The sequence below is a fragment of the Egretta garzetta genome, unplaced genomic scaffold, assembly GCF_000687185.1.
Source record: "Egretta garzetta isolate BGI_Z169 unplaced genomic scaffold, ASM68718v1 scaffold372, whole genome shotgun sequence".
Lineage (NCBI taxonomy): Eukaryota > Metazoa > Chordata > Aves > Pelecaniformes > Ardeidae > Egretta > Egretta garzetta.
Window position 1 is genome coordinate 438,721 of NW_009258889.1, and position 22,543 is coordinate 461,263.

A 22,543-nucleotide genomic window follows, 5' to 3' on the forward strand; every position below is an offset into this window, starting at 1 on the left:
CTGTAGCCCAGTTTAAGTAGGTATTTTAAAACCTTTTTAGAAGAATCTTGACCTTAAGATGAGTGACTGAAATTTGGGCTTGTGGGTGGTCTTCGTAACGTGTGTGAACGTGTACTTTGTTTTCTTCTCCTTGGAAACTTGGCATGTAAAAGGCAAAAAGGCGACACCTAAATAGGTGTGCACTTACTGAAGAGGTGAATGACTTAAGGCGTGGAGTTCGGTCTTTGATGTGATCAGGTAGAAAGGCAACACCTAAATAGGTGTGCACTTACCAAAGAGGCGTGGAGTTCGGTCTTTGATGTGATCAGGTAAAAGCTCAGTGTGTTGAGGGAAGCACTTCAACTTCTGCTCCGTCAAATCTCTTCTACTTTCTCAACCGCTAATGTTCCCCTTGTGTGTTTTGCTTTGTCATTCAGGCTCCAGGAGGACACAGTCCAAAGACTCAGAACGGACTTTTGAGTCCTCCACAGGAAGAAAAGCTCAGCAATAGTCAAACCTCGCTTTATGAAATGTTGCAAGAGAAAGGAAGATGGGGCGGAGTGAGTCTGGATCAATCGGCTCTGCTTCCTTTGAGGTTCAAAAACATCAGAGAAAAGACAGATGCTCATTTTGTGGATGTGATTAAAGAAGACAGGTAAGGAAAATCGAGCTGTACAATCCAAAATTGTGTAAAGGAGAGAAGGCAGTAACAGGGGTCCCATATCTTTAACCTTTGTTTGTGTGCTTCTTGTCTAATGTCAATAATTATTGTTAACATATAACATGTCGTATGTGTCCTGATCTTAGTCTATATTCTGTTTAAACTACAGTAGGAGCTTGATATTGGAAACATTCTGCTCAGGAGTATGTAAAGCCAGGTTTTTCATCGTATCTGTGGTAAACAGTTATTCTTCAGTCGAGTCTTTGAAAAGGCAAAATACTCTTTAAATGGCTTGTCATGAAGTCGAACTCTTCTCTTTACATTCAAAAGTCCTCTTAATGCACATACTATGTACCCTCCTCTGTAATTAAAAGTGTAACATAAAATCTGAACCACAAAACTCACATTTTTGTATAGCAAAAGGACAACATCTAACAACGTTGTGCAACTAATGCCTAGAAATAATACTGGGCTTGGAAGCAGAATTAATAGGAATGAATTCTCATGGACCTACTACCTACCTACAGCATTCTGTAAAGTTAGATCCTCTCTCTGTTTCAAACAAAAAACCTTATTTTGGGCAGAGGAGAATACCATCTCTAAAATTCAGTCGTGTGTGATTTTTGTAAACATGCAGCCATATCTCCACTTATGGCAGTGGCTTGACTGGATCAACTAAACAGATAACTTGAGTTTGTTATTATTTATGGCTATTCTTATTTTTGCTTCACTGCTCCCACTCAGATTAGGGGTATTTTATCTAAATATCCTTGAAACTGTATGCTCGTATAGACTCCGGGCTGCTTGGAACAGGGACACTGTCGTCTTAACTGAAAACATGACTGGGAGAAGCGAGAGGGAGGGACGCCAGTCCCTCTCCAGCCTCTTTAGATTTTTTCAGATTACTTTTCTCCCATGGCCAGCTTCAATTAAATTTTAGGATCCTTTTTTTTTCCCCTCTACGTGTGTTCTGTTATTGGTGGCTGAGAATAGGTGTTTAGCTGATATTTTCAAATATTAGAAGACAGAAGGGTATGGAAGGTCCAAGTTTGGCAGAAATCAGCAAGAACAAATTGGATTTTTGTTTAAAATGTAACTAGTGTGCTGCAGATTTTAAGTTATAGAAGTAGCTCAATTTACGCTGTTGGCTTGCTGCAGATACCTAGCTCAAGCTCTTGGGTTCCTGGTGCTTTCCTCCTCCACTTACAAAATGGATGATTTACTTTTCTGATTCGGAAAAAGCAAAAAGGAGGACCATGATTTGGTATCAGTCACAGCCGAGCCTTTTTTTGTCTCAATTAAATATTATCATTACCATATTAAGTGGGCCATTTCTTGTTGCCAGGGAAACTTCTCTGCTGAGTTCAGTTCATGTAAACATAACTTTCCAAAAATAATCTTCTGATTAATTAGGTCTATGCAAAACGGCTTAAGCCTACCGTTTTACATTAATCCTTTTTAACACTTCCCCAAGTGAAGTTATATGTAATAAGTCATTTTAAAAACATTCTTGATCCCCTACTGTAAAACGTAATATATTGTTGGTCTTGACAAATCTATTATCTGTGAGGATGTTTAAATAGGAAATTGGAGTTTTTTCAGGGAGGGGGGTAAAGTCCAAACTTCCCCATGGTCACCTTCCATGAAACCTCATTCGCAATAATAATACTGGAGTTCTACTGCTTTGGGTTTATGTTACTGCAAACCCAGCAGCAGCGAAGTGTGAGCTTCCCCTAGCATTGGGCAGTGATTTCCACTGTGGCGCACGATGCCGGTGTTCTGATCTGTGATATACATTTGCATTAACAGAAAGTACCTAACCCAGATATGGTGATAAGGTGGGTAAATTAATCACTCGGGTTTCCTGTATGGCTGGGAAGAGTTAAACGTGTCCTAGGGAGGATTCAGGAGCTGGTACAGTGCATTAGGAAGCTGCCCAGGGCTAGCCTGGAGGAAATGCTGGACACCAGTGATATTTTTCATTTCCCAGCCTCTTTCTAGGGTGGCCAGCTTCAATTAAATTTTAGGATCCTTTTTTTTTCCCCTCTACGTGTGTTCTGTTATTGGTGGCTGAGAATAGGTGTTTAGCTGATATTTTCAAATATTAGAAGACAGAAGGGTATGGAAGGTCCAAGTTTGGCAGAAATCAGCAAGAACAAATTGGATTTTTGTTTAAAATGTAACTAGTGTGCTGCAGATTTTAAGTTATAGAAGTAGCTCAATTTACGCTGTTGGCTTGCTGCAGATACCTAGCTCAAGCTCTTGGGTTCCTGGTGCTTTCCTCCTCCACTTACAAAATGGATGATTTACTTTTCTGATTCGGAAAAAGCAAAAAGGAGGACCATGATTTGGTATCAGTCACAGCCGAGCCTTTTTTTGTCTCAATTAAATATTATCATTACCATATTAAGTGGGCCATTTCTTGTTGCCAGGGAAACTTCTCTGCTGAGTTCAGTTCATGTAAACATAACTTTCCAAAAATAATCTTCTGATTAATTAGGTCTATGCAAAACGGCTTAAGCCTACCGTTTTACATTAATCCTTTTTAACACTTCCCCAAGTGAAGTTATATGTAATAAGTCATTTTAAAAACATTCTTGATCCCCTACTGTAAAACGTAATATATTGTTGGTCTTGACAAATCTATTATCTGTGAGGATGTTTAAATAGGAAATTGGAGTTTTTTCAGGGAGGGGGGTAAAGTCCAAACTTCCCCATGGTCACCTTCCATGAAACCTCATTCGCAATAATAATACTGGAGTTCTACTGCTTTGGGTTTATGTTACTGCAAACCCAGCAGCAGCGAAGTGTGAGCTTCCCCTAGCATTGGGCAGTGATTTCCACTGTGGCGCACGATGCCGGTGTTCTGATCTGTGATATACATTTGCATTAACAGAAAGTACCTAACCCAGATATGGTGATAAGGTGGGTAAATTAATCACTCGGGTTTCCTGTATGGCTGGGAAGAGTTAAACGTGTCCTAGGGAGGATTCAGGAGCTGGTACAGTGCATTAGGAAGCTGCCCAGGGCTAGCCTGGAGGAAATGCTGGACACCAGTGATATTTTTCATTTCCCAGCCTCTTTCTAGGGTTTAGGTGTGTGGCTGAGAGTTTCATGAGTGGCCACTGGTCTCTTTGCATGCCTTGGAACTGGGATCTCAGCACAGTTCCATTTGTCTTTAATAATAATAATAATAACAACAACAGTGTTAGTGTGGCATGTTGGTGTTCCTGCATTATACAAGCCTCCTCTTCATAGCAGTTATCAGTTTGCATCTTCTTACAACTTGATTATATGGATTTGGCAAATCATGTATAGTTTGAGCTTTGAGTCTGGCTTTATTACAACCTCTATAAAAATACCAATCTTTGTTCATTGTAATCTGCATGTTACTGTGTATTTTAAAAGAAAACTATAGCCTATGAGTGCAAAATGTTTAAACTTAATTTCACTGGGGATACCCTCAAAGGATTTTTGCTTTTTAGATTTTTGTTTCCAAGAAAAATTATACATTCCTTAGGTTGTAAACCTTTTGAAGGACAAGAAACAAGTCCCCGTGCACTAATCGGGACAGTACTTAGAAATGATCTCTTTAGACTTACAGAGTGGAGTCCCAGGAAAATATGAAGCTCCCCCCCCAGAAGCTAGGGTCTGTGCAGCCCTTCATCCCCCCCCTTGGCTCAGTTTCCTGTTTAAATACTTCTGAAACTTGTTTGTTTCTTTCATCTCCCACTTCCCAGTCTTGTTTGATTCAGGGAAAACAGAAATCGCTTGTTCTGGGAAGGCACCGTGCCTCCTGGGAAGCAGATTATGTACTTGACTCTGTTTAGTCAACTAAACTGGGATCTTCCTCTTTGAGACAGACAACTGTTGACATGGGGCTGGAGTGGCGCAGTACGGCTGGCTGACATCAGAAATGCTGCCTTCGCCCTGGTTTCATCGTGTTATACCTTCTGTTTTGTGCTGCACTGGAAAACTGGATTATTTTTCCTACTTTCCTAGACCATTGCAGCTCCAGCACATCGCCATACTCTGTTGAGCTTCCCTGCAGGAAGAAAGTGAATTCAACAAAACAAAACAAAAACTTGCAAAATATGTATTGTAAGATGTTCTTGGAAATATCTAAGAGAGGTGAGGGATGAAAGACAAGGAAGAATGAGATGAGGGAGAGTCAAGTGAATGTGTCCTGTCATTCCTTCAGAGTATCCTGATGTTTTTAATATATTGGGCAAGGCCAGAATGTTTAAAGGTTATAAACTGTCTGCCATGTTCATGGTTGAAGTCTTTTGTCTGCTTGAGCTTCAGTCTAGCAATGTGTGGTTGGTCTTTTTCTGCATCTGCAGAAAAAAAATGCTTCCCATGTGCCATCTTGTGCTGAGGAGCTTGTACTTCCAAAAAACCTCTTTGCCAGGAGTCCAAAACCCACCACCACCAACACAAAACAAAAGCAAACAAACACACAAAAGGCTTCAGGCACGGAGGAACTCTGTAGGACCTTTCAGTTCATCTGCTTGGCCTCTGATCTCATGTGCATCTCTGTGGTTTTCTCTTAAGAGTTACCAACTGCAAAACAGTCCAATCGAGTTGTTGTTTCAGTGCAGCAGTTTTCAAGGTGGGAATAGCACTCGGAAAGAAGCTGCCCCATTTCACATTCTACAGCAGTTTTAAAAACAGTTAGTTCACTGTAAATACCAAGTGGAATTGTTTGAATGAGAAAGGAGGTTCATGTCTGGAACGTGTGTTCTGAAGCCTCAGGTGAGGAGCGTGCAGGAGAGCAGCTGTCCCAGCAATAAATGGCATAAGCAGGCATGACCTTACGCTGCGACCACCGGGCACAAAGCACACAGTGCTCTGTAAGTCGAGTCCTTTCAGCTCTTCGACACCTACTAGAGAAAGAAAAGGGTTGCGGATCAAGTGCCATAGATGTCGTTAGAAAACTTCAACCATTGGAATAATCTCCCCAGGGGAGCGGTTGACTCCGCCACACTGGGCACTTTTAAGATTCAGCTGGACAGTGTGCTGGGCCATCTTGTCTAGACTGTGCCCTTGCCCAGAAAGGTTGGACCAGATGATCCTTGAGGTCCCTTCCAACCTGGGATTCTGTGATTCTTTCATAAACCTCTTACAACTAATATGAAACTTAAAAAATGTTCTATTTTTTGCTTCAGATGGTGGGGAATAGAAACAACTTTTTAATGATCGAGGCCTCTTATGTTTGGGTTTGTTGGGTTTTTTTCTTTTTTTTTTAACCCTGCACCTGATACCGGAAGCTAAGCTGAAGGAGTGCATAAACACCCTCTGGTAGATGCTGCCTCCTGGCTCCTTAGTCCTAGTGAGCTAGTTTCATTATTTTTTGGTGCCTTTGTTGATGATTCTGGTGATTTCAGATCTTCTGTTTCAGAAGTAAATTCAAGCAATCCGTCTCCTCAGGTTCCATTTCTCTGCAGCCCAGATGGCTAAGGGAACGTTCCCAGTTGAGTTACTGAGTTATTTTAGTGTCTTTGAAATAACAAGAAAGTGCTGTTTTCTAAAAGGGACAACTTTTTTCTCTAACCATTTGTCACCTTTGTCATCCTTGGCTTGCTTTGAACAACAGAATTCCACCTAAGACACAAATATCCTGCAGCCACGGTCTGTAGCAGCAATTAACCTTTACTATTTGCTGGCTTATTTTACAATTATCTGTAGTCATCTGTGGTTATAGTTGTTAAGTTTCTGGAAGGATGTGTTAGTCTCATCCTAAAAACATGAAAGTTAGTGCTCTTAATTTTTTTTGTAAAATACTTCCTCTGACTGAGCAAGTAATGTGGATAAGGGGGTACCTTGATGACCAAGAGCGACAAAAAGCAACAGCAACTTCAAAGCCAAGTGCCAGGTCTCTAGAAACAGAAACCAAAGAAGGGGGGGGCTCTGAAGGAGTTACAGTTTAGTAAACTGATGTTGATATCGTCTTTTCTCTTTAGCCTCATGAAAGACTACTTCTTCAAACCGCCTATTAACAAGCTGAGCCTGAACTTCTTGGATCAGGATTTGGAGATGGCCTACAGGACGAGCTATCAGGAAGAGGTGTGTTTCTCCTGGCGTTATTTCCTTCTGTAATCCTCCTAAGCAACTGTCTGTCATTGTTTTTAACACGTTTCATTTCAAGGGTCATAAAATGTCACGTGTGATTTACTACTTGGTATTGCTACCTCTGAAAAAAGTCTCCTTTCAGTTTGCATGCCTTGTGCCATGCCTGCAGTCTAGTCCAACGTTAGGCTGGAAATACATTTGCACAGTCCATCAAGATATGCTCATTACTTCTCACCTGCCTTTTCTCCATTTTCAGATTAAAGGTTTAAGGGTTTAGGCAGGCCAGAGAACCATGCTAAGATGAAAGTAAAGGACCAAATGCTACTTGTCTCATTAAATATCCTAAGTCTGAGAATGATAACTTTGATTCTTTGATTCTTGTTCATGTCACAGCCTCATGGTTATCCCTGTGGAACCCGAACCTGCCCTGAACTCGAATGTTATAAGTTCTGTAAGGGTGCTGCATTCAGAAACAGGCAGTTTCAAAACACTGTAATTGTGAGGAGCAGCGAGTAAACTGTGGGTAACTCGGTGCCTTCTTCTGGATTCTGCACTGAGTGTAAAAAGTCCTTAAGCCTCTTGGGGGCTCATAGTATTGTGGGCTTTCCATGCCAGGAGATACTCCTGCCTGGTTAATATGAACTAGCAAGATGGTTTAGGTTTACATACAGCGATGTTAGGTGTCGGTACTAACGGAGGCTGCATTTCCACAAGTACCTGAAAGGTTGCTAGGTTGCTGCCAAAAGAGGGCAATTGCTCTCCCTTCCTTGTTCCTACTCCTCCCCGCTCCTTCTAATGGCTCTGGTGCTTATCAGGCTTGCCTGCTGTGAGCCAGTTCATTTTACTAACCTAGCATAAAATATTCACGTTTTGCTTTTCTGTTTGGGGCTTTTTCTTTTCCCGTCTGGGTCTGTTTTCTGCTGTATTGAACCAGCTGCTCACAGAGAGGCTGGCAAGTCCCAGAGCCCGTGCAAGATAAGTGTCCGGCAGCAGGAAGGGGAATGGGCCCTTCCCTTCCAGTAGCATTGAGCTATTTGTTTGGGTCATCCATCTGGCAGAATTGCATCCTGATACATGTAGGTGTTGATTTCTTTTCTTCCCGGTACACCCTACATCTGAGGGCAGGGAGGATTTCTGCTTCTGCTGCTTCTTGCTTTCTGTTCACGGGCTGCTCTCTGTTCTGGGCAGCGTTGTCGCATTGCCCTTAGCAATAGCCCCAATTTGCTTGTTTTCTAACATGTACAAATGAGACCTAACTTTTTTTTTTTAACAAGAAGGGAAGCATAGTTGTGAACTGCAGTTCAGTTTGTTCACTTTGTTCAGGAGCTCCGTACTCATCCTGCAGCACTGTGTTCCATTGGTACCTCTCTGAATAAAGCTCATGGAGCAACAACAGGGAGAAACTTCCCATGGGATACAGCCTGCAAAATTTGCACAGACTATACAAAAATAGTAAATCAAGTTCTTTCCAATCGAAAGATTGGAAAGTGAAGTGAAGCAGTGACAGTCAAACATTCACAGATTGACCTGTTCATGTGGATATGTAGGAAACCCACAGAAGCAACAGGAATGTGGTCTGTGCATTTTGTTAGTGGCAAGCTATTAATTTGAAAATTATTATGTAAACCTCCCTGGAAATGGGAATTTATGCTCTCTAATAGTAACTCTGCAGCATTGGGGTAAAAACCTGTTAAAGCCTTGATGTTAGCATGGTACTGGTCCAAAACAACAACAAAAATCTTCTCTTGGAGAGTGAAATGATTTGTCAAGCACTGCTGGTTCTTTAATTGCCTTGCAGTAAATTGTTGCTGAAAGTAACTTCCAACACCACTGAATTCACCTCTAATTACACGGTGCCAGCTGCATGCTCGGTTTGTCATCGTTCCCTGTAAGCGGCTCCACTTCCCAAGAGCTTGCTTAGCCTGTTCTTGTTTGGAAATTAAGGCGCTACTTAATGCCATTAGGGCATCCTTAATGCTGTCACTTTAGGATACAGTGCTGCTTTCCTTAATTCAATTTATGTGACTTTCTGTATGGACTAACAGGATTCTCCTACCGTTCAGATTAAAAGGTAATTTTGGCACTGAAATGACGCTAGCTGGAATTTATTAGGTTTGGAGAGAGGTGCAAATGAGGAACAAGTTCATTTCCCAATATTACTGAGTGCAGATATTGTTCTGAGGAGCAAATGACATTTCCACATTAAACTAGAATACTCAAACCGGGTTACTCCACGGTGATATCGATAACATACTTTTTGTTTTCCTTTGGAACTTGCTTTCTGTGGTCCCTTGGGCAGATATAAACACTTGTAAGACCGGACTCATCTGGGTAAGCCTGGATGTGGAGCTCCTGATCCAGTTTTCAGCTGGACTGGCCAAGGTTGCACACAGCACAGCTGCACAAGCACTGGGGCCAGGACAAGATGGGATGGGAATGTGTGGTGAGGGGTTACAGAAGAACAGAACTTGGTGTCCTGGGCTCTGATCAATTCAGATTACATAGCGTCCCGATGGCTGCTTTTAGTCTGGGCTGAAAGGGAGATGTGAACTCTGCCACAGGCAAGTAACTGTTTCTGTAGAGTGGCGTTGGGAGGGTTTTCTTAAAGAACCACTGGAGCTAAAAGGTTTATTTTAAAATCTATTCCTATTTTAAATGAAAATCCTTGAGAAAAACTTCTTATAACTTTATCTGCTAATAATTATGGGGTTTATTTTTCTTTGCATAGAATAGGCAATTTTCATATGGTTTATGTCTATATTATTCTGTAAAAACCACCCCAGACCCAGGGGCTGTGCTGCCAGTGCTTTTTTTTCAACATAGGCTTATTCTCAGGGAACTGTGATAGCTACTGAACCACCTCTTCTGTCTCTTATTGCAAAACAGTACTTACGTTAGATTAATGAAGCAGCAAAAAGTTCTGCATTCCTTTATTTGGTTTTGTGAGCTGCTGTTTATGGTACAGTTGAATTCAGCAATACAGGATTTACTCATTTTCATTCCTTCCTTCAATCCCTGTATTCCACACAGGTTATAAGGAATGCTCCAGTGAAGACATTTGCCAGCGCTACCTTCAGCTCGCTCCTGGATGTGTTCCTCTCCACCACAGTCTTCCTCATACTCTCTATCACGTGTTTCCTGAAACACGGGATGGTCGCATCCCCTCCACCACCTGCAGCAGTCGTGGTGTTCATCATCGCCATCCTGCTAGAGGTGCTGTCCCTTGTCATCTCAATTAGGTAAATAAAGCGTAAGAAAGTCTTGAAATAGCAGTGAGAACTGAAATGGTGGCTGGCTCAGGAACATTTTGTTTGACAGCGTCCCAGGAACTTACTTGGATGGTCTGTAATATTTGGAGAACAGTGTTAGTGAAGCCAAGAAGGATTGCAGCAGAGCTTGTGCAAAGAACGGTCTGGCTACAGAAATTGGAGGAGAGAAAGGTGACTCTGATAGAGGCCGCTTAGGGAAACAGAATCTGCACGCAAGGCCTGCCCCAGCTTATTGCTCCTTTGGGTGCCACACGCAGCTGGGTATCTTTTCCCCCTCACAGGGCTATCAGGGTGAGGGAATTCGAACAGAAAACTTTTATCTGTCCTTCAAAAAAAAAAATCCCCACCTCTAAATTCCTAGATAAATTACGCCATTCTGGTGGTTAAAACTGAAATAATTTATCAGAAGTGCGAAGAGCAGTCCTTTTCTCAAAAAAACCCCAAATAATTGCAAAAGTCACGTTGTATCTGTACAGAATTAGTTTTCTTAATGATCTCTATTTCAGGTCTCATGGGTTTCATATTCATATAGTTTGTGTTTTCTCTGTTTGACACATAACTGGAGTTCAGCATTTCCCCCGGGTCCTGGGCTGACAGTCCTGCTGCTGGAGAAGGGAAGGGGCACTACTTTGTCTCTGCAGGAAGGGCGACTTCACCAGACCGCTCGGCACTGCCAGCCCCCACACCACCTCTTCGCAGCCCACAGCAAAGAATCCCCAGTCCCTGAATTCTTAAATGTGTCTCTGCAACCCCTCACCTCGGCCTCTCCTGTGCCCTTGGAGGTGAGGCTTGGCTGCAGATACCTGGTACTTAGCAGTGACTCCTCGTTCCTGTTTTGTACCCAGTCACCCAGAGGATGTGTGTTCCGGACTTCTAGGACACTTGCGGGCCCTACCCCGGCGTTTGTAACTACCCGGTGAGCGGTTACCATGCAGTTCCTACGTAACGTGGGAGTTACCCACGCTGGAGTTACCCACACATTCAAGTGTAGCAGAAGGCTGCAGTTGTACATGTGTTCAGTCAAACTCATGCTCTCCTGGGTGTGTTGTCTGATTTATACAGATACCACGTGTAACCTGTCATTAACCCAGATGATAGACCCAATAATAAGTTGTTTCTTTGTCTGTACTCGTGAGAGCAAGTTTGTTCTGCCCTCCTCATCCCCTGTTTTCACTGCACTTCCCTCTGACACAAGGCATGTGGAAGCGTGTGTCCTCACTTGTAGTTCTGCAAATCTATCAGGTATGTCTAAGTTAAAACGCTTTTGTAATTACAAGTTAGAAGCAATTCCACTGTTGTTTCAAAAGAAACAAGAGATTGCAGTTTGCACTCTTATTTCGACTTTTCAGGGTCAAGGTAAAAAATACTAAATTAAGCACTTTAGTCTGAAGCAAGCTTGTAACTCAGTGTGCATAGAAATGTAGGCAAGCGTATTTATGTGAAAGCTGGCATTTAGGAGTAAAGAGATGTAATTTGTGAAGAGTGGAAGTGCTTTTAAGGATAGTACTTCTCAGCGGGTGTGTGTGATTGTTGCAATTTGAATAGTATTGTGGTTCTGGAATTTTTAGCAAACCTAGAAATTCAGAAAGTGTTAAGACCTGTACTGGGAGATGGTTGAACTGGTAGGACTGTCATTGCAGTGCATGCTAAGCTGGATTAACTGTTGCTCTGTCCTCTCTCTGGCACCAGAAATGCCTTTTCCCCTTTGCAGAACAGTTTCTGTACTCTCTTGGGTGGGAAGGAGGAGGTTTTTGTCAGTTTAATGGGCCTGGACAGCTCTGTCATCGCACCAGGCAGGAGAGTAGGAAGGCAGCAGCGAGCAGGTTGTCTGGGTTTGGTGGCCATGGCATTGTATCTTTGAACTTGTTCAGCTCTGAGAAACTCAACCACCACTTAGCAGAAGAGCTGTTTTCTGCTACCCAGATATGTTTGGAGAAAACCTGTGTTCATTCACCTTGCTGGGTACCTTACCAAAATACTCCATTTTAGTTTTTCCAATGCTGCATTGCATTTGCCTTTTCTTATTTTGTACATTTATAAAAAAATACTGCTATAATCTTAGAAATTTTTATATGTAGGTACATAAGGTTTTATTTCAGTCCTGGTCTGTAATTGGTGGCTTATGGGTTTCTTAAGGAGAAGGAAAATTGTTGTTTTCAACACATTATATATTCAAGTATTTGCAAAGTGGTTTGGCTTTCTGAGCTGTGTACGGCTGTATAGAGCTATACCTTATACAAAGGTATAGCTTTTTTGTAACACTATATTGAGAGCCATGCTCTCTGGTAGCGAGCTGGGCCATTACTGAGGTGAGTTCAAGTGGTTCATGTTTTCTTAACACTATTTTGTTTTGCCACTGACATTTCTTATATTTTCATGAGACTATGTTGGCTTAAAGCCCGAATTTTACTTTCTAAGCTGGTTTGGATGCTTCATTTAAAGTCAGTGAGATTTAAAAAAGCAAGTGTTTCAGGATGACTCCTAAGTCTTAGAAGTACGTATTTTTTAATATTAGTCATTCTTTTGTGCTTAATTCTGGTTTGAAAAACGGGTCGAGAAACATCTCACGTTGTAGAGAATGCCTGTACCAGCCAGCAACTCACATAGTCCCACCTGGCGTAGTAATAACAGATTTTCAATAAACACTGTACTGTCAGCATTGCAGGATGGTCGTTGTTGTCACCGGTGCTCACAGGAGGTTTGGCGTGCAGGGAATATCGCAATTCCTGCACAGCTACTACAGGTGCAGATGACTGGTGCTCGCTAGCATTTGCTGCGTTCATTGGAGTCAAGATGACCGTGAATCTCAAGACCCCACAAATTCTCGTGGTTAGTTTGGGAAGGGGGAATCGGTGGATGGGATAAGCGATCGCTGCCCTTCCCTGCCCTCCGTCAAACTGGCAGTTGAGGAGTAGGGATGTAGGAATCAAGTCAGCAGGCATCCCTTGCTACTGGAGTCCCTGTCGTGCAAGTGAGCGATGCGTTGCTCCTTGCTTTTGGTGGGAGGGAAGTGTCTGCAAATCATTCTGTATTTACTCCACCGTTACAAGCGACTGATTCTCAGGGACTTGCTATCACGGGCTCACGTTCATGAGCTTTCCTCTACTAATGAGGGATAATTCGTGTTTGGCTTAATTCTGATGATTGCATCTAAGGCTACGCTTCAGTAAATCTATTAAAGTAGAAAACAGGATCATGTCAGGGCTGAGCAGATCTTACCCAGGGTACCTTCTTGAAAATAGGCTCATACCGTACACTAAAAAAGAGGAGTCTTTGTAGATGAAAACCTCAGAAGTTTTCTGGTAGGTGTTCAGTTTTAAATGTAATGGCAATGGCGTATTTGGGGGCGACATTTGTAGGAAAAGGTACCTGTTTTGGCTCGGAGGGCTTTTTTTGTTTTGAATTTATAATATGTATTTACTTTATAGTGAATACATAAAAGATGCTTTTGGGCCACTCCGGTCTCCACAACCTGAGGCACACATTTCTGTACAGTTCCCTTGAGCAGAAAGAAGAAAATAGTCTTTTTCCTCTTCAAATCCTCTTCAAAGTGAGGGCTGCTCACTCTGACCGCTCGTTATGCACAGAAACTTATGTGCAGAACTTCCTGTGCAGAAATGTCATCCCAAATGACAATCACAGAATACCACCGAGATATCTGAAGGGAGGAGATTGGACTACAATGCTGGGCACAATCCCAGAATTTCAGGAAAAGGGATTATTTTAGGACCAGAAAATTCTTGCCTAAGTTTCTCATTGTATTTTCATTATCGTGATGCAAAACACCCTGCCTTTAAATCAGTCTTAATTTCTAATTGAATCCAGGAGTCGGCCTAGGAAGTACTTGCTGCAGCTCTTGTGGCAAAGACCTTCCGTCCAGCTGCGGGAGTGGGAGAGGAGAGCACTATCGCTGCCTGTACAGTGAGAAACAAGTTAAAAGTTTTAAGTTCTAGAAGAGCAGAAGTCCTCATGGAGCAAGGCTTACCAGGGAGAAGGATGTTTTCATTCCTCTCAAGTGTCTGAGAATAAATTTTTGGAGTATCTATAGATGAGGATCCCACTGTTATCACAAGTGCCACTGTAAAATTAATTGTATAAAGCTGCACGCAAAAAATGGTGCTTCATTTGTAGGCATGTGGAAGATGTCCTCTCCTGTTCTGTAAATGTAGTGCAAAGAATGTCCTTCTCCCCACTTGAAATGTGACTCCTTTGACTTTCATGAGTTCAGCTGAAGTGTAAGAGGTCCTAAAGTTCTGCTGTTTTATAAAAATACCTTGGGAGATGTCATTGAACATACAACAGCGTGTGAGATTTCACTTGAGGTTCTTAGGAGTGCTTCTGCAGGAATACAGGTAAAAGACATCTGCCCACTACTTTAGCTGTAAATGCAGGATTTTCGTTAACCAGATACTTTTGATGTCTAGTTCCTGTTCTCAAGTAAAACTTGTTATAAATAAGTTTGTTTAAAGAACATGTGTTGCTTTTGCTAGCGTCCTTCAGTGAAGACTTCTGAGTGAAGAGGTGAAGCCAGAATAGCAGATATCAGCCCTGTTCAAAAGGGTGAGAGATGGGAGCACTGGATAAGTTGCTTCATGAATTCAGAAGTACCTTTCTAGAGGGCAAAAAAAAAAGAATTTTCTGGATGAAGAAAGCAAGCAAGTACAATGGAAAGAGTAGAATGGAAAACTGCTGTTGTCTGACAAAGCAAAACTGCCCTTTGCTTGGTACTTCACCTTCCCGGGGCGTGCTCAAGTAGCACCCGTGGTCTGTCCACAGCTGAGACCCTGGGGCCAACCGCTTGGATCTTCTTAAATTCCTAATGACCAGGAAACAAAATTGTTTTCTGCAACTAGAGCTTAATGAACTGGTTCTGTTAACAATTTGACTGGTACAGAGTATTGATGCAAGGGAAAATAATGTATTCTGTTTTGCCTTTATTTATTTCTAACATCTGTGACTTCGGTATTTAATATCCCACCAAATTGCTCCTATGCCAAAAGCTTTTGATTTGAACTATGGGAATTGATTTTAAACTGCCAGTAAATACAGAACTGATGGTAACATTCTTCATTCCCCATTAATCATTTATGTCAAAGTTACTAATTTGAACTCCAGCTTGTGTAAACATCTTTGATGCTTTAGCATTTAAGCCCCGCTGAGCTGCCCACTGACGCTGCATTATTTACTGATACTGCCCCGTGGCCATTAAATCTGTCTGCAGCTCTCATTGCTGTCTGGATGTAATGCACTTCTTCCTGCGATGCGAGGGTTGTGCTTCATTCACGGGCTTTCGCTGGTTTGGGAAGGATGACATTTCAATCGTTTTAATTCCAGAGTGCAGAGCATTGTGATAAATACTGGAAGGGGGGGGGGGGGGGGAATCAATACAAGAAGGTAAACGTTATCACGAGAAATGCGGCGTTGTCCTGGAATTTGCGCTAGCTTTTTTGAAACGCGCAGCTGCCTAAATAAAGAAGTGTCCTCATCACAGGATTAACCGATCGGGTTCGCTGATGGATTTGTTGCTATAGTTCCCACAAGAATTTGTCCTGGCATGGAGGCTTGGCAAAAAAAAAAAAAAAAAAAAAAAGAAAAGAAAAAAAAAAAAGTAAAAAGCTCTCTGCACCACAGAGCCCCTGTTGCGTGGGTTGGGGTGAGAGACGTGAGCCGCACTGGGTATCTGCCACGCTTTGCGTGCCACCGGAGCTAGTTTCTGCCCCAGCCTCTGCGGGAGCGCCGTGGAAGATCAGGCAGAGCGTGGGCAGAGGTGCCGCTGATCCGCCTTCGGAGAGACCGGCTTCTCCCCGCTCCCCACCCAGCCACCCCGGGGGGGCGCGGGGATGCAGGCCCTGGGGGGGCTCTGCCTTGCAGCCCGGCTCGGTTTCCTTTCTCACAGTTCAGCCTTGTAAATGTTAATCCTAAGTCGTAGGCTTTGGGAGAATTGAACTTTTATTTTTAGAGGCATGAACTTGGGTGGCATTTTCAAAAGTACTCGATACTGGGCTAACTTGGCTGCCGCTGAAGACGGGGATCGTTCTGTCGTTGATGTTAGAGGCAACTGGGTTAGGACACTATGTGACGCCTTAGAAAACCCAATTCTTGCTCTATAGAGCTTTTTTTAAAAAAAATATTTTGCTTTATATACATTTTTTTAATTTCTCTGCTTTGTTGGAAATTGTTTTTTACAATGGAATATAGCTGTTATTTTTGGTGTAAATGGACTTCCATTTACACTAGGAACTAACAAATCTGTGAGCACCCTCTCGTGGGGTCCCGATGTATTACAGCATCTTCCATCCTGTTACCCCAAATTTCTCTTTTTCTATGCATTTAAGTATCATTTCTGGATTTTAATATATTAAACTAGAGAAGAGCTCTTGAAGCTTCACAAAAGTACTTGAGGTCGCAAAATTCACAGAAGTCAAGACCAGAGAATTGAAATATCATTCATAAACAACACATATTTAAAGGCGTGGAATAAGTGTCAAATTTGCAGAAAGACCTTAAATTTCTCCTGGTTTGTATCAGGCTTTTATCCAGTGTAATACCTTGTATTTTAGATGACAGTGTTAAAAAAATCGGCGCATAGCTTTTTCTCTTTTAAAAGATAGAGGTGATACGGAATAATTTTTGCAACTTTGGAGATGGTGAATTCCATATTTAGTGTAGATTGTATTTATGCCTTTTTTTTTTTTTTTTTTTTTTTTTTTTTTTGCTGTGAGCATCTCCATTCGGTGAAACAGTAATGATTTGCTGTTTGGGCTCCGCTGTAGTCCACTGTTAGAACAGCAGAATTGCCTGCCCAGACCGATGCTGGTCATGACATACATCCACAACAAAATGGCTTTGAGTAAAGCTAACTGTACTACCTTACCTTTTTCTGCCTTCATCAACGTAATTAGGAACTTGAACAGCAGTCTCAATTTTTCTAGAGTGACAAATGTTTTGGAGCTTTAAGAAGCAAGTTATCCCCGGGATTTGTTTCTCTAGATAAGCAGCAGTTTTTCTGTGCAGCGTCCTGGAGCATTAAGCATCCTTTTACCTTGCCGTGTTCATTTTAACAATTAGAAACGTTCTCGTTTAAGAAGTATCTCCGTTAAGCTGCTCTCTCCAGAGCTCTTTCCAGTTGGCTCCTTCAGCACTTCACAGGTTCAGGCCGTCGTTCCATCAGCAGCTTGAGGCAAGAACCGTTCCTTCCCGCATGCCTTGCGCCGAGCCAACTGGGTTGCTGTGATCGATACCAACAGGCGAGCGGAGGAGCGCCTCAGCTGCCAGCTGGCCTCCGCCGTGCTCATCGAGCTCCTTCCCGGGCTCCGCCGCCTGCCAGCTCTCAGCCCACACTCCTCTTCCCCTTCCCTAAGGAGAGGGAAGGGAGTCTGACTGCAGATGGGAACTTCTGTCGGGGTGGTTGTAACTGGGAGAACTGGTTTCGATTGCAGTACAATGCTAAGACGGCGTGGATTTGCACGGCCTCTGGGTGACTGATCTGTTAGCAGCGTTATACAGCTCCGCTTTTCAAACGTTTCTGGTATTTTAAGTCCCTTTTTTTTAACTTCCCCTCTCCCCACCTGCTTTAAGGCTAAATATTTATGAATGGAGAGAAGTCATTCCTAGCCTTAGCTTCCAAGTAAGTGAAATTTGGGTTCCAGTTTGTTTCCTCAAAGCCCACCGTCCCACTTGCTCTCCCTCCCTCTGCTGACACCCCTCTCGCCAGAGCAAACAACCGGTCATCTTTCAGCAAAGGTGGATTATTTCCCGAAATTACCCACGGGTGCTATGGCATGTAACGTGCTGTGATTGCTCACGCAGCCTAAGTGAAGGATTTGAAGCTCTATTATTACAGGTAAATTAGATGTATGAAGTGATGCGCTGAAGTTAACGCCTCGATCTGTGATTTCGTTTGTTCCAGAATGGCGTTCTTTCTGGAGGAGGTGATGACTTGCACCAAGCGTCTCCTGGAGGTGATATCTGGCTGGCTGCCTCGACATTTTTTTGGTGCAATCCTGGTTTCTCTCCCAGCTCTTTCAGTTTTTTCACACTTCACCTCTGATTTTGAAACAAATATACATGTAAGTTGTCGAACTCTGTTTCATAATCTGACGTTTTGGATCTAACAAAGCTTGTGGCTTGCCTGCCGTCTTCCTTCACCTCCCTCGTGCTTTACATCTGTTTGATACAGATCCTTGAGAGGGAGAGGGCTTTTGTGTATGATGAAATGCCTAGTTTGATATGTAAATACGCTCACTTGCTTATTTGCAAACTCTCATAGAAAAGAGGAGAGGGATACCTAGGAATACCTGCCTACATACCTACTTTTTTTTTTTTTTTTCTCGGACCAAACACTTCTGCTGGTGTTTATTCTAGGTAACATGCATAGTGTATCTTGGGCTTTTCATTGCATTCATTCTGGGTTTGATTTAGAGTTTGTCCTCAGGGATGCTGCGTAGACTTAAAAACTTTGCGTGCACGTTAGCGAATCTCAACAGCGAGAACAGTATTAGCAGTGGATGTTTTCTCTTTGCAGAATTAGATGGAGGAAGTCTAAGGAGAGAGCTCTCAGTGCAAAGAAATGTTACCGTGCAGGGACTGCGGGAATGGCTAAAGGAATACAATAGCTGCCTTCTGAAAAGGGACGGAAAGAAATTGGGATAGAAATTGGCCCAACCACAGGAAGGCCCACAGGGGGTTTGGTGTCTCCTTTAATAAAAACATTCAGAAGGGGAGAACAAGGGGTTAAATATTGAGGAGAGGGAAGAACAGTTTAATTTAAAGGCTAACTGTAGCATAAAATCAATGTTTTAAAACTGTTTGTGAATAAAATGGACTGGAGCCAGAGATGAAAGTTTGTTTCTCTGCAAGTTTCTCTTCGGTAGCACAGCGTACGATCCTTCCTTTCTGGGATCTTCAGGGAATTCTGTTTCACAAATCTCTTGCTATTTCAGGGCCCTGGGCATAGGTAACGATCAGATCCTCATCATTCTTCCTATCACGGTTTATTACCGGGTGTTGGGAAGTGTTTGATCCATGGGAACATGTGGACCAGATGTTTTTTGGTCCTTCCTGATTTAAACATATATTATTCCGTGGTTATCGCAGTCACAGACGTGTGTATTTGATGATATTCTTTCACACCCCATGTTTAAAATCATTCTGCAGCTTTTACCTTTGTGAATTTTAGCTAACTATTTTTAAGCTGTAATTTCTTCTTTTTTTTTTTTTTTTTCAGTTTAGTGATGGTCTTCCTCCCTCATGACTACCAGTAAACTAATTGTAGGAATGTTTTCCTCACACTGAAGGGAGCTGAAAACCTTCAAATCTGTCCACTGAGTTTTATATCATCCCATTCATCACCATCCTTGATCATCTCTCCAAACATTTAAAAATAATGTTGGAAGAACCATTTTATTAGTGTATTCCCAATACCTGTTCAGATCAGGTTGTTAGTCTCAATGCAGCAGTAAGGTGGTGGTGTTCATCACCAAACTGAGAATGAACTTTGCTTTCTTTCCTCTTGCAGGTCCTCCAGAGTCGTGGGGTTGTTGGCTCTCTCTCCAAGAGATGTCCCAACTCGTCTTGTGCTCAGTGTTTCAGCAGTCACGGAGCTCTAGGAAATGGAGTCAATCTATAGAGGGTCAGGTAAGTGTCATATTTTACTATGACATGGTTTTGCGAAGTTTTTTTTTATTCATAGCATTTTATACCCTCCCTGGATATAAAATAATTAAAATCAAAATTAACAAAAACAGCAATGAAAAAAAAAAAAAAAACTTTCCAAAGCCATGCATACATAGTAAAACACAGCACTTACTGACCCTCTATAGGCTGGCTTCATGCTGGGGCATCACTTGGAGTGAGAACCAGTGCTCTGCCACTTTAGGAGACCTGAAATGGGGGAAAAAAAGTAAGTTTAAATGACGGGTTTTTATGGACACTTCTGAAATTCCTTTTACCCATTTTTGAGTCGTTTAAAAAAACAACAACTGTGCTTGTGGCTTAAAAATGGTAAATTATGTAAGGGTTTTTTTCCCATACACTGTGTCTACTTCTTAATCGCATGCTAATTTGTTATGCTACAGTATTGCTAATCTGCAGTCTCTGCATTTCAGCTGTAAAGAAAATTTAAAATGAGAGAGAAAGGGAGAGGATGATCGTTGATACTGTAAAATGCAGTATATAGCTAAACCAGAACTCTAATGCAGTTACGGAGTCTCTGTTTTAGCTTGGATGGTCATGAATGTTTGTGATAAAACCAAAATTGGTGCATCAGCTTGAGAATTTTGACCACTGTAAGACAGTATCTCCGGGAAATGAAGACATTCCGGGCAATGTATCCATCCTGCCCTTCCTTTACTTTATCCAGTAAAGATGTGGAAAGGGGAAGATTTTTGAGACGGGCATTTGGAACAGAAAATCCAAAATTGTCCTTTCAGATTGGCACAAGCGGTGGTGTTACCGAGCATCGGTTGACAATGACTGATACCTGCCTTTTGTTATCAAAACAGATATTTTCTTACTTGAATTCACCTGCTGCTGGCCAGTATGATATGTCCTCTAGGAAATGTTTTTAAAGGTAGGCAGTTGGGTGAAGTTCTTCAGGGTGAACGTGTTCCATATTTTCAATGCAGTGGAATTTTTACATTCAGTCGAAACCAGACAGGGTCTAACCCCAGCAACTGAGAGGAGGTTACCATGAATGTTTACCTTTTCCTTTTTTTCTTTTTTCTTTTCTTTTTTCCTTTTTTTTTTTTTTTTTTTTTTTTTTAATAAGAGGCGGCACTGAGCTTTTTGCAAAGGTAAGCTGAAGGTATTGAAAGTTACTGAAATAATGGTTGTGTAATGCAGGAATATGAAACTCCATTTGGGGAAAATTGTGACAAACTACCTGTGCTACAAGTTTTCTTGCTCTTTGAAGGGAAGACCTCCATCTTCAAGTGCTGTCTCCTGATGCAGATACTGTGAGGGATTATTTACTGTGCATATAATACAGATGAAATTAGCTCCTTCTATTTCATATTGCACGTTCTTTAATTTGCGCTGGCATTTGTGCGCAGAAGGGCTCTGGTCGGCCAGCGGCAGCTAACTCGCGCTCTCTCTCTTTGTTGCAGTACACCATGTTTATGTGTTGTGCGATTCTGATCACCATTGTGCAGTACTGTAACTTCTGCCAGCTTAGCTCCTGGATGAGATCTCTGCTGGCAACTGTAGTAGGAGCAGTGCTTCTCATTCTGCTCTACGTCTCCTTGTGTCCCGACAGGTGAGCATCACGCCTTAGCGCTCATAGACCGTGTTTTGGATGAACAAATTTGGTTTTCTCCGCCAGTGAAGCAAGGGTCTAATGCATGGGATTTTACTGTCTGCCATGAATTTCTCCAGCATCTCAATAATTTAATCAGGAAGAGTTCTGCATTTTTTTGAAGGATTTCAGGACAATATTTAAGGGGCCCTTTCCTGTAATCTGTTTTGAAATGACACTCTGTCTCAACTGATGTGTTTCTAGGGCACGCTTATTCTTATCAGACCCATGGAATTGCCTGTCACTGTTTATTTGAAAATCTATTTTATTAAGAAATTTATGAGGCATTTGGTGGTGCCCAGTTGTTCCCCCACACCCCTCTGGATTTATTTCTGCCCTTAGGAACCATGTATCTTTCTTCCACCTCCTTCCTCAAGGAGTTTTCCACTGTGGAAGGTGGGCGCTTAGATTTAATAGGCTTCTAATACCCTGTTTCCTTTCTCACTTCCCTGCCTTTTCAAAGGACACTGCAAGGCAGTAACCAGAGGAATCAAGTTAATGTAGTTTCTATGCAATAACCTTAAGGTTTCTCAGTTTTTCCTCTGATAAGCAATTTTCCCCATTGTTTGCAGTATTCCCCTTCTATTTTCTTGCCAGGGGAGTCAAGGCAGTCCGTCCAGCCATCCACTCCTATTGTGAAAATTTTATAATCAACTTGCAGTTCTCAGTGGCTTAAGAAGCATCTTAGCCTTTGGCACTCTTCCCATAGTGTGGACTTCGCAAGGACTTCTTACGCTAGGTTATTCTAGTTCCTATCAAAAGCCCTTCTTCAGAGGTCTGCTGGTGAAAAACATGCAAAAACCCCAAACAAACCAAAAAGAGTTTGCAGATACATGTTTTATGTGAGCATTTAGCTTTTAATCCCCTCTTTGGGTAGCTTCAGTCATCTCTTGTAGTCTTGATCTAATTTATTTTAAAAAAGACGGGGAGAATAAAAGTCACCCCTTAACACCTGTTCACATCTGTGATTTGGAAGTGGCTGTAAAGGCTGTTGGAAGAAAGCATTTCCTTGGAAAAAAAAAACTTTGAACCAGATTCAGCTGACCAATGGTTTCTAAATCATATTAGACTAAAGAAAAATCCCTTTTTTGTCTCTCTGCAGGGCACTCAATCAAGGAGTGCAGGCTGATTCTTTCTAGCTTCAGTGGAGGGATGTAGTGTTTAGTCTCTGGATGCCTCCCCTTTCTCATCTTTGATTTGTCTCTTTGGTTTTAGTTGTCCACCTTTCCTAACGTCTCCCCTCCAGCACACCAAGTGTCCCTCTCCCGG

At 42.2% G+C, this 22,543-nt stretch overlaps 1 protein-coding gene across 1 annotated transcript in view; it reads left to right on the top strand.

Annotated features, from left to right (window-relative positions):
• Positions 1-22,543, top strand: part of ADCY9 (adenylate cyclase 9) — a 90,630-nt gene that overhangs the window by 58,044 nt on the left and 10,043 nt on the right. The window contains exons 5-9 of the mRNA XM_035889666.1: positions 417-634; positions 6,604-6,706; positions 9,743-9,951; positions 17,891-18,050; positions 21,087-21,235. Of these exons, the coding sequence (XP_035745559.1) occupies positions 417-634; positions 6,604-6,706; positions 9,743-9,951; positions 17,891-18,050; positions 21,087-21,235 (839 nt within the window). The remainder of the gene's footprint in view (positions 1-416; positions 635-6,603; positions 6,707-9,742; positions 9,952-17,890; positions 18,051-21,086; positions 21,236-22,543) is intronic.